The following is a 13,063-nucleotide window of genomic DNA, read 5'->3' as shown; positions in this document are numbered from 1 at the left end:
GACCTAAGCCAAAAGCAAGAGTTGGATGCTTAACCAACTAAGCCACCAGGCACCCATCTCCCAACTATTATTGAAGACCTATTTCTCACTTCAATTCTGTCAATGTTCCTTTCATATATTTTGGGGTCTGTCATTTGGTATGTATTGATGATGGTTATATCTTCTTGATGAACTGGCCCTTTTATCCATGGCTTGCTCTTGTGTAACAATTTCATAGAAAAATCTATTTTTTCTGGTATGAGTAACATCACCTCAGCTCTCTTTTGGTTACTATTTGTACACTTTCATTTTCAACATACTTGTGTCTCTGGATCTAAAGTAAGTCCCCTGTAGACAAAAAGTTAAATCGTATTTCTCCTCTCACTCTCTTTTTAACTACTGAGTTTAACTCACTTGAAAGTGACTTTTTTTTTTAATTTTTTATTTTTTATAAACATATATTTTTATCCCCAGAGGTACAGGTCTGTGAATCGCCAGGTTTACACACTTCACAGCACTCACCAAAGCACATGCCCTCCCCAATGTCCATAACCCCACCCTCCTTCTCCCAACCCCCCTCCCCCCAGCAACCCTCAGTTTGTTTTGTGAGATTAAGAGTCACTAATGGTTTGTCTCCCTCCCAATCCCATCTTGTTTCATTTATTCTTCTCCTACCCACTTAAGCCCCCATGTTGCATCACCACTTCCTCATATCAGGGAGATCATATGATAGTTGTCTTTCTCCGTTTGACTTATTTCACTAAGCATGATACGCTCTAGTTCGACCCATGTTGTCGTAAATGGCAATATTTCATTTCCTTTGATGGCTGCATAGTATTCCATTGTGTATATATACCACTTCTTCTTTTTTTTTTTTTTAAGATTTTTTATTTATTAATTTGACAGAAATCACAAGTAGATGGAGAGGCAGCCAGAGAGAGAGAGAGAGAGATAGGGAAGCAGGCTCCCCGCTGAGCAGAGAGCCTGATACAGGACTCAATCCCAGGACCCTGAGATCATGACCTGAGCCAAAGGCAGTGGCTTAACCCACTGAGCCACCCAGGCGCCCCATATATACCACATCTTCTTGATCCATTCATCCGTTGATGGACATCTAGATTCTTTCCATAGTTTGGCTATTGTGGACATTGCTGCTATAAACATTCGGGTGCACGTGCCCCCTTGGATCACCACGTTTGTATCTTTGGGGTAAATACCCAGTAGTGCAATTGCTGGGTCATAGGGCAGTTCTATTTTCAACATTTTGAGGAACCTCCATGCTGTTTTCCAGACTGGTTGCACCAGCTTGCATTCCCACCAACAGTGTAGGAGGATTCCCCTTTCTCCGAATCCTCACCAGCATCTGTCATTTCCTGACTTGTTGATTTTAGCCATTCTGACTGGTGTGAGGTGATATCTCATTGTGGTTTTGATTTGTATTTCCCTGATGCCCAGTGATATGGAGCACTTTTTCATGTGTCTGTTGGCCATCTGGATGTCTTCTTTGCAGAAATGTCTGTTCATGTCCTCTGCCCATTTCTTGATTGGATAATTTGTTCTTTGGGTGTTGAGTTTGCTAAGTTCTTTATAGATTTTGGACACTAGTCCTTTATCTGTTATGTCGTTTGCAAATATCTTCTCCCATTCTGTCAGTTCTCTTTGGATTTTGTTAACTGTTTCCTTTGCTGTGCAAAAGCTTTTGATCTTGATGAAATCCAAATAGTTCATTTTTGTCCTTGCTTCCTTTGCCTTTGGCGATGTTCATAGGAAGATGTTGCTGCGGCTGCGGTCGAAGAGGTTGCTGCCTGTGTTCTCCTCAAGGATTTTGATGGATTCCTTTCGCACATTGAGGTCCTTCATCCATTTTGAGTCTATTTTTGTGTGTGCTGTAAGGAAATGGTCCAATTTCATATTTCTGCATGTGGCTGTCCAATTTCCCCAACACCATTTATTGAAGAGGCTGTCTTTTTCCAATGGGCATTCTTTCCTGCTTTGTCGAAGATTAGTTGACCATAGAGTTGAGGGTCTATTTCTGGGCTTTCTATTCTGTTCCATTGATCTATGTGTCTGTTTTTGTGCCAGTACCATGCTGTCTTGATGATGACAGCTTTGTAACAGAGCTTGAAGTCCGGAATTGTGATGCCACCAACGTTGGCTTTCTTTTTCAATATCCCTTTGGCTATTCGAGGTCTTTTCTGGTTCCATATAAATTTTAGAATTATTTGTTCCATTTCTTTGAAAAAGATAGCAATTGCATTAAATGTGTGGATTGCTTTAGGTAGCATAGACATGTTTACAATATTTATTCTTCCAATCCAGGAACATGGAACATTTTTCCATTTCTTTGTGTCTTCCTCAATTTCTTTCATGAGTACTTTATAGTTTTCTGAGTATAGATTCTTAACCTCTTTGGTTAGGTTTATTCCTAGATATCTTATGGTTTGGGGTACAATTGTAAATGGGATTGACTCCTTAATTTCTCTTTCTTCTGTCTTATTGTTGGTGTAGAGAAATGCAACTGATTTCTGTGCATTGATTTTATATCCTGACACTTTACTGAATTCCTGTACAAGTTCTAGCAGTTTTGGAGTAGAGTCTTTTGGATTTTCCACATATAGTATCATATCATCTGCAAAGAGTGATAATTTGACTTCTTCTTTGCTGATTTGGATGCCTTTAATTTCCTTTTGTTCTCTGATTGCTGAGGCTAGGATTTCTAGTACTGTGTTGAATAGCAGTGGTGATAATGGACATCCCTGCCGTGTTCCTGACCTTAGAGGAAAAGCTTTCAGTTTTTCTCCATTGAGAATGATATTTGTGGTGGGTTTTTCATAGATGGCTTTGATGATATTGCGGTATGTGCCCTCTATCCCTACACTTTGAAGAGTTTTGATCAGGAAGGGATGCTGTACTTTGTCAAATGCTTTTTCAGCATCCATTGAGAGTATCATATGGTTCTTGTTCTTTCTTTTATTGATGTGTTGTATCACATTAATTGATGTGCGGATGTTGAACCAACCGTGCAGCCCTGGAATAAATCCCACTTGGTCGTGGTGAATAATCCTTTTAATGTACTGTTGAATCCTATTGGCTAGTATTTTGGTGAGAATTTTCGCATCTGTGTTCATCAAGGATATTGGTCTATAGCTCTCTGTTTTGATGGGATCCTTGTCTGGTTTTGGGATCAAGGTGATGCTGGCCTCATAAAATGAGTTTGGAAGTTTTCCTTCCATTTCTATTTTTTGGAACAGTTTCAGGAGAATAGGAATTAGTTCTTCTTTAAATGTTTGTAGAATTCCCCAGGGAAGCCCTCTGGCCCTGGGCTTTTGTTTGTTTGGAGATTTTTAATGACTGTTTCAATCTCCTTACTGGTTATGGGTCTGTTCAGGCTTTCTATTTCTTCCTGGATCAGTTCTGGTAGTTTATATGGTTCTAGGAATGCATCCATTTCTTCCAGATTGTCAAATTTGTTGGCGTAGAGTTGCTCATAGATGTTCTTATAATAGTTTGTATTTCTTTGGTGTTAGTTGTGATCTCTCCTCTTTCATTCATGATTTTATTTATTTGGGTCCTTTCTCTTTTCTTTTTGATAAGTCTGGCCAGGGGTTTATCAATTTTATTAATTCTTTCGAAGAACCAGCTCCTAGTTTCGTTGATTTGTTCTATTGTTTTTTTGGTTTCTATTTCATTGATTTCTGCTCTGATCTTTATGATTTCTCTTCTCCTGCTGGGCTTAGGGTTTCTTTCTTGTTCTTTCTCCAGCTCCTTTAGGTGTAGGGTTAGGTTGTGTACCTGAGACCTTTCTTGTTTCTTGAGAAAGGCTTGTATCACTATATATTTTCCTCTCAGGACTGCCTTTGTTGTGTCCCACAGATTTTGAACCATTGTATTTTCATTATCATTTGCTTCCATGATTTTTTTCAACTCTTCTTTAATTTCCCGGTTGACCCATTCATTCTTTAGAAGGATGCTGTTTAGTCTCCATGTATTTGGGTTCTTTCCAAACTTCCTCATGTGGTTGAGTTCTAGCTTCAGAGCATTGTGGTCTGAAAATATGCAGGGAATGATCCCAATCTTTTGATACTGGTTGAGTCCTGATTTAGGACCGAGGATGTGATCTATTCTGGAGAATGTTCCATGTGCACTAGAGAAGAATGTGTATTCTGTTGCTTTGGGATGAAATATTCTGAATATATCCGTGATGTCCATCTGGTCCAGTGTGTCGTTTAAGGCCTTTATTTCCTTGTTGATCTTTTGCTTGGATGATCTGTCCATTTCAGTGAGGGGAGTGTTAAAGTCCCCTACTATTATTGTATTATTGTTAATGTGTTTCTTTGATTTTGTTATTAATTGGTTTATATAGTTGGCTGCTCCCACGTTGGGGGCATAGATATTTAAAATTGTTAGATCTTCTTGTTGGACAGACCCTTTGAGTATGATATAGTGTCCTTCCTCATCTCTTATTATAGTCTTTGGCTTAAAATCTAATTGATCTGATATAAGGATTGCCACTCCTGCTTTCTTCTGATGTCCATTAGCATGGTAAAATTCTTTTCCACCCTCTCACTTTAAATCTGGAGGTGTCTTCGGGCTTAAAATGAGTTCCTTGGAGGCAACATATAGATGGGTTTTGTTTTTTTATCCATTCTGATACCCTGTGTCTTTTGATTGGGGCATTTCGCCCATTAACATTCAGGGTACCTATTGAGAGATATGAATTTAGTGCCACTGTATTGCCTGTTATGTGACTGTTACATTATATTGTCTCTGTTCCTTTCTGATCTACCACTTGTAGGCTCTCTCTTTGCTTAGAGGACCCCTTTCAATATTTCCTGTTGAGCTGGTTTGGTGTTTGCAAATTCTTTCAGTTTTTGTTTGTCCTGGAAGCTTTTAATCTCTCCTTCAATTTTCAATGATAGCCTAGCTGGATATAGCATTCTTGGCTGCATGTTTTTCTCATTTAGTGCTCTGAAAATATCATGCCAGCTCTTTCTGGCCTGCCAGGTCTCTGTGGATAAGTCAGCTGCCAATCTAATATTTTTACCATTGTATGTTACAGACTTGTTTTCCCGGGGTGCTTTCAGGATTTTCTCTTTGTCACTAAGACTTGTAAATTTTACTATTAGGTGACGAAGTGTGGACCTATTCTTATTGATTTTGAGGGGCGCTCTCTGAACCTGAATTTTTTTTTAAAAATTTATTTATTTATTTATTTGACAGAGAGAAATCACAAGTAGGCAGAGAGGCAGGTAGAGAGAGAGAGAGAGAGGAGGAAGCAGGCTCCCTGCTGAGCAGAGAGCCCGATGCGGGACTCGATCCCAGGACCATGAGATCATGACCCGAGCCGAAGGCAGCGGCTTAACCCACTGAGACACCCAGGTGCCCCTGAACCTCCTGAATTTTGATGCTCGTTTCCTTTGCCATATTGGGGTAATTCTCCCCAATAATTCTCTCCAGTATACCTTCTGCTCCCCTCTCTCTTTCTTCTTCTTCTGGAATCCCAATTATTCTAATGTTGTTTCATCTTATGGTGTCACTTATCTCTCGAATTCTCCCCTCGTGGTCCAGTAGCTGTTTGTCCCTCTTTTGCTCAGCTTCTTTATTCTCTGTCATTTGGTCTTCTATATCGCTAATTCTTTCTTCTGCCTCATTTATCCTAGCAGTGAGAGCCTCCATTTTTGATTGCTCCTCATCAATAGCTTTTTTTATTTCAACTTGGTTAGATTTTAGTTCTTTTATTTCTCCAGAAAGGGCTTTTATATCTCCCGAGAGGGTTTCTCTAATATCTTCCATGCCTTTTTCGAGCCTGGCTAGAACCTTGAGAATTGTCATTCTGAACTCTAGATCTGACATATTACCAATGTCTGTATTGATTAGGTCCCTAGCCTTCGGTACTGCCTCTTGTTCTTTTTTTTGTGGTGAATTTTTCCGCCTTGTCATTTTGTCCAGATAAGAGTATATGAAGGAGCAAGTAAAATAGTAAAAGGGTGGCAACAACCCCAGGAAAATATGCTTTAACCAAATTAGAAGAGATCCCAAATCGTGAGGGGGGAGAAAGGGGATAAAAAGAGGTTCAAAAAGAAAGAAAGAAAAAAAGAAAAAAAAATGAAAAGAATTAAAAAAAGAAAATGAATAAAGAAAAGTATAAAAAAGAAAATATATATATATTAAACTAGTTAAAAAAGTAAAGGGTAAAAGTTAAAAAAAAATTTAGCAGAAGAAGAGAAAAAAAATGAAAAAGAAAAAAATTAAATTAACTGCAAGACTAAAATATCACAGGGAGAAAGCCATGAGTTCTGTGCTTTGCTTTCTCCTCCTCTGGAATTCTGCTGCTCTCCTTGGTATTGAAACTGCACTCCTTGGTAGGTGAACTTGGTCTTGGCTGGATTTCTTGTTGATCTTCTGAGTGAGGGGCCTCGTGTGGTGCTTCTCAAGTGTCTTTGCCCCAGGCAGAATTGCACCGCCCTTACCAGGGGCCGGGCTGAGTAATCCGCTCGGCTTTGCTTTCAGGAGCTTTTGTTCCCTGAGCGCTTTCTGTAGAGTTCCGGAGGACGGGAATACAAATGGTGGTCTCCTGGTCTCCGGCTGGGAGGAGCCGAGAGCCCGGGGCCCCACTCCTCAGTGCGCCTTCAGAGAACAGCGCCCAGTAACTCCCGTCTGCCTGACCTCCGGCTGCGCTCCAAGCTCACCGAGCCTTCGACCAGTGCAAGGTAACCCCCAGCTGTGAGCTTACTGTTGGCTCTGTCTCTGTAGCCGGCTTTCCCGTTCTAGTACCTGCAAACTCTGCAACACTCAGACACCCCCGATCCTTCTGTCACCCTGCGGGACCTGAGGCCACGCTGAATCCGCGTGGGCTTCACCCCGGTTTAGCCTCTGGAGCGATGTCCCTCAGTGGAACAGACTTTTAAAAGTCCTGATTTTGTGCTCCGTTGCTCTGCCACTTGCCGGGAGCCGGCCCCTCCCCCCGGGGTCTATCTTCCCATCGCTTTGGATTCACTTCTCCAACAGTCCTACGTTTCAGAAAGTGGTTGTTTTTCTGTTTCTAGAATTGCTGTTCTTCTTCTCTTCAATCTGCCGATGGATTTGCAGGTGTTTGCAATCTTTAGATAAGCTATCTAGCTGATCTCCTGCTAGCTGAAGTAGTCTCAGCCTGCTACTTCTCCGCCATCTTGAAAGTGACTCTGATAAGAAAGGATCTGCTTTGGCCATGTTGTAATTTGTTTTCTGTATGTCTTACATATTTTTTGTCCCTTGAATCCTCCGATCTTGCCCTTTTGTGTTTAATTTTTTCTAGTGTACCATTCCTATTTTCTCCTCATTTTCCTTTTCTGTATATTTCAAAGTTATTTTCTTAGTGGTTAACTTGGGGATTATAACATCTTAAATTGAAAACAATGTAGTTTGCTTCAACAGTAGCATACTTATAACTGTTATTTTATGAATTTGTGTTTTAAATCATAAATGAAGCCAAAGGGAGTTACAAACAAAAAATAAAGCATACTGGCTTTTATATTTCCTTGCATAGTTACCTTTACTGGTCTTTATTATTATTATTATTATTATTAAGATTTTATTTATTTATTTGATAGAGAAAGAGAGAGATCACAAGTAGGCAGAGAGGCAGGCAGAAAGAAAGAGGGAAGCAGGCTCCCTGTTGAGCAGAGAGCCCAACGCGGGTTCGATCCCATCATGACCTGAGCCAAAGGCAGAGGCTTTAACCCACTGAGCCATCCAGGCGCCACATGGTCTTTATTGTTTTTTAATTTCTTTGTATGGCATCAAGTTACTGTCTAGCATCCTTTCATTTCAGCCTAAAGAACTCTACTTAGCATTTCTTGTATAGAAGAACCACAAACAAGAAACTTTCTCCACTTTTGATTATCTGGAAATGTCTTAATTTCTCTTTCTTAGACTCCCATTAAACATTAGTTGGTATACTTGATGGTGCCTCTCATATATTTTAGCTTATGTTCATTTTTATTCACTCTTTTTGAATTCTGCTCCTCTGACTAGACAGTACCAATCAATCTAAATTCTGTAATTAATCTATCTCCCTGTTCAAAACCTACTGTTGAACAGTTCCAGTGAATTCTTCTATTTCAGCTACTGTACCTTTCAAGCTCAAGAATTCTTATTTGGTTCCTTTTTTGTAATTTCTATTCCTTAATGGGTATTCTCTATTAAACACATTGTTTACCTTGTTTCCTACAGTTCTCTGTCAATGGTTTCATCTAGTTCTTTGAGCATATTCAAGGCAGTTGATTTTAAGTCTTTGATTAGTAAATGCAATGCTTGGGCTTCCTCAGGGATAGTTTCTGTTAATTTCTTTTTCTTTCTGTTAATGGGTCATTTATTCCTGATTATTGGTATGTCATATAATTTATTAGAACTGGATATTTGAATATTACAATGTGGTCATTAAAACCAATTCTCCCTATTTCCACTGTTTGATTTATGTATCTTGTTAAGGACTACAGTCATCAATGTTCAGTAATTTTTTTCCAAAATATTTTTGCAAAGATTGTGTTCTCTGTCATGTGCCACTACTGAAATTTCTATTCTATTATCCACACAGTCAGCAAGTGACATGACAGAGACTTCTTTAAATATTGGAGACGAAAAGAATGAAAACGAAACAAAACAAAACAAAACAAAAAAACACCCCAATATCTCCTAACATTTGCAGACTGGCTCTAAGCTGGGAACCTCCTTTGATTTTTAGCTCCTCCTACGACTCTGCTTTAACTTTCACTACCTCCTCACATGGAACACAAAGATCAACAAGGGGTACAAGCCCACTCATGTCTTTTCCAAACATCTCTGGCCCTGGGCATACTCTGGATTTTCAGGTAGGTGTGTGCAGTGGCCCTTCAAAGCTCCTATTTCTTGAAATGTCTTCCTTCTCAGTCTCCTCCCTTCCAGGCTTTTTGGTCTGTGTGGAGGTTACCCCATCTGTGCTCCCTTGGCCCAGTGGCAACAAGTATATGTCTTTAAATTTTTCTAGTAGATAACACCTGGGTACAATTTCCTCAACCCAGTACTCTGGTTGAGGATAGGCTCATTGACTGACTGTTGACTCCTCCTCTGTACTCCTAAACATTGGAATAGTGCCTGATATTCAGTCCCTACACAATGAGTATAATTACTGCATGTAACTACAATGGCTAGGCAATACAAAGAAAGAAACAAAACAGAATATAACAAAACTAATATCATAATCTCAATTTTCACTTTAGCACTTACGTTCTGGTTGTTTTTCATTTGGTGTTATGGATCGCACAAAATCTTGTGGAGTCATGAACACTTCAGATTCACCAGGTTCATTGATTACTTTCAAGGTGGCAAAATATCGGAAGATTTTGTCTGGTGTAGAATATGCTCTAATTCTATTCTCATATTCCATCACCTAAAATTAGAAATACAGATTATTACTGTATTAAGCAATTCTCATTTTCATTTATTTTCTATCTTATTTCTGGAAATATACTATTATATATTCTTTCCATAACTGAATTTTTTTATATTAGATATAAACTTGAATTTCAAAAACTTATGAACCTTTCCCCTCCAATATACTATTCATACTTCAGTTGAGGCAATGCTTGTGTAACTTTTGTTCAGAGTTTTCTGCAAATAATTTCCTAATTTTTTAAATCTTTAAAAAAACAAAAATGAGAAGTGTTATACAAGAACAGGGCAGCCTATAGATTCTTAAATACCAAATTTTTAAAAAGGGACTGATTTTAAAGTTTTTACTTTGATGCAATTTCTTAAATCCCAAAACAAAGCAGAATCGGAAATTCATAGGTTTAAATAGGTAATAGTCTTTCAAACACAAAATATATTAAGTAATAGTATTAAAAAATAAAATTACATATCATGCAAACAGTTAACAAGTCTGAAGCAAGCAGACTTTTACTTTTGACTATTAGATTAATATTTTACAAACACCATATTTAGGAAAAAGCAGAGCTGGGAAGAACACAATACTTGAATAATACTTGAATAGTAACAAAATAGAATATGGTACACATTTTACTAAAAGAGTATATTAATATGCCCATTTTTAACCTGGCATCCAAGTTGTGATTCTGTGCATGGAACATACAAAACACTATACCTTCTATATAATACTCTTTTCCAAATATAAGAATGAGAGACATCTTTTTTATCAGAACACTGACTACATAGTATTCTAGTGCAAAGATTTCTCTCGTACCTGAATTCTAGATATTGAGGTGGCAAAAATAAATAATATCTTATAAATAACTGGTGGGAAATGTGTCAAAGCAATATGATCTAAATATCTAATAGTTCAATGTCTAAAAGTCATTTGCTAATATTATGAAAAAATGTTTTTAATTTGCCATATTAGTTGTACTAACACCATAACTGCCAGTCCTGGCTAATTGGTCATTTTGAGGTCACTGACAACAGCAATTGTGGTGGTCTTAATCCCACTACCAGATGTACATTCAGTAACAATGAAAGGACAGGAAATCTTTCAATGCTAATTTGCATTAAAATCTGAGTGCTGACTTCAGAGATTTTATCAAAATATTTGGTATGTGGCAAATACACTAAGGAGCTTTTCAACCCTTTAGCAGCTTTAAAACTCAGCTACGAGTCTTAACTCAAAGGCATTTTTTATTTTATTACAACTACCTGCTGGATAATACTGGCTACAGAAGAAAAAACTTTATTTAGGACATCTGTATTCTTGTTCTTTTGAACAACAGCAATAAAAACATTCAGTTTGCTATGTTTAGGATATAAGCTATAGCTACTGCAAAAGATGTTTTTCTGAAATAAAAAGTTAAGTCAATCCTATACAAGATAAAGATAGAAAGACAACATGTTAAAAGTCAGTAATTTTCAGACTCCTCAGATTCCTGGGTTGTTAAAAGTCCCTAAATTATGTTGCTGAATATTATTAGTTTTAGTTTAAAACAACAGGCCAAACAATATAATAGACTTTTTGCATTCCCCAATATTAAAGTTTAATATAGACACACTATGCAGTACATATTTTACTTTTTTTCACTTAACAATGTATATTGGAGACTGCACCATATTAAATTATATAAAGCTGCCTCCTTTTAAGTGGTTATATTCTTTTTTTTTTTTTTTTAATGATTTTATTTATTTATTTGCCAGAGAGCTAACTGTAGCCAGACCCTGGAAAAGGCAGCAGGCAGAAAGATTTCGTAAATAAATTAGTGTCTGGCACACTTTCTCTCTAGATGTGATTAATAAAAGCTAATTTGTACCCCAACAGCTGTCCTTTATGTTAGGAACTCCCTCTCTTTTTCACCTAGTGAATTATGGGCCATCCATAATAACAATCTATCATAAGATGACTTCTTGAAGTTCGATGAAATTCCAGGCCCAATGATACCAGTCTCGTTAAATAAAAAGCCAATTTTGGGGGCAGCAAAATTAAGGAAACTCCCTAATTAGAGGAACAAAAAGAAAAGAGAATGAAAAAGAATGAAGATAGCTTAAGGGACTTACAGCATCAAATGGACCCAAATGTGCATCACTGGGGTCCCAGAAGAAGAAAGAATGAGGGAGAACACTTATTCAAAGAATTGATGACTGAAAACATTCCTAATCTGGGGAAAGAAACAGACATGCAGATGCAGGAAGCTCCAAGAGTTCTAAACAAAATGAATTCAAAGCAGCACATATTGAGACACTTCAGAGTTTTCCAGGAAAACAAAAAGCTGAAGGAATTCATCAACTCTAGATCAATCTTACAAGAAATTTTAAAGGTAATTCCTGAGCCTGAAGAGCCAGGCTGACTCAGTCAGTACGGCATGTGGCTCTTGATCTTGGGGTCCTAAGTTTGAATCACATATTGGATGTAGAGATTACTTAAATAAATGAACTTACTTAAAAAAAAAAAAAAGAAGAAGAAGAAGAAGATAATTCCTGAACCTAAAACCGAAAGACACCAGTATCAGGAAAACAAATGTAAAAATGTAAAACTCACTGGTAAAGGTAAATGTATAGTTAACTTCAGAATGCTCTAATTTTGGGGGACACCTGTGTGGCTCAGTCAGTTAAGTGTCTGCTTTCAGCACAGGTCATGATGCCAGGATTCTGGGATCGAGTCCAGCATTGGGCTCCTTGAGCCTGCTTCTCCCCCAGCCTACCGCTCCACTTATTAGTGCCCTCTCTCTCTGACAAATAAATAAATAAATGTTAAAGGAAAAAAAGAATGTTCTAATTTTGTGATGGTGGTGGATAAATCACTTCTAACTCTAGCATGAAGATTTTTAAAAAGTATTAAAAGAATTACAATGATCTGTAACTGGATAAACAATGTAAAAATATACAAACTGTGATATTAAAAACATAAAACACTGGGGGCAAACAGATGTAGAGCTTTTGTATACATTAGAAGTTGAACTGTGAGTAGCCTAAAATACACTGTTTAACAGTGTTATGTAAGCCCCATGGTAATTACAAAGCAGAAACCTATACCAAATACACAAAAGGTGAAAAGAAAAAAAAAACAACCTAAGCACACTGTTATAGAAAATGATCAAATCACAAAGGAAGAGGACAAGAGAGAAAGAAAGGATAACACTCAGAAAACAAAATGGCAATAGTAAACCCATATCTGTCAGTAACAACTTTAAGTGTAATGTAATCAAAGAAACAAAATGGCAAAAAATCCCCCTCAAAATACAAAAAAAACCCCACAAAAAACCAAAAACAACTTTATTGTTCACTTCAGATTTTGGGACACACACAAACTGAAGCAAAGTTGATGGGAAAAGATACTCTATGAAAATGGGAGCCAAAGAAAGCAGGAATAGATATACTACCAAACAAAATACAGTTTAAGCCAAAAACCATAACGAGACAAAGAAGAGAATAATATAATGATACAAGACCAATTCATTTCTAACTAGTTATGCACCTAAATATATAAAGCAAGTGTGAACAGAACTGAAGGGGAAAATACACAGCAATACAATAAGAGTAGGGGATTTGAACATCCCACTATGAACAATGGACAGACCACCCAGACAGAAAATAAATGAGGAAACGCTGGACTTAAAGAAAATGAATT

General features: G+C 37.6%; 1 protein-coding gene across 3 annotated transcripts in view; it reads right to left on the bottom strand.

The window, feature by feature from the left end:
• MICU1 (mitochondrial calcium uptake 1) overlaps positions 1-13,063 on the bottom strand; it is a 244,368-nt gene that overhangs the window by 152,365 nt on the left and 78,940 nt on the right. For all 3 annotated transcript variants that reach the window (XM_059169978.1, XM_059169979.1, XM_059169980.1), the window contains one exon: positions 9,223-9,385. In XM_059169978.1, coding sequence (XP_059025961.1) covers positions 9,223-9,385 — 163 coding nt within the window. The remainder of the gene's footprint in view (positions 1-9,222; positions 9,386-13,063) is intronic.

This window comes from Mustela lutreola, chromosome 4 (assembly GCF_030435805.1).
Source record: "Mustela lutreola isolate mMusLut2 chromosome 4, mMusLut2.pri, whole genome shotgun sequence".
Lineage (NCBI taxonomy): Eukaryota > Metazoa > Chordata > Mammalia > Carnivora > Mustelidae > Mustela > Mustela lutreola.
This window is presented reverse-complemented; position numbering and strand designations above follow the sequence as displayed.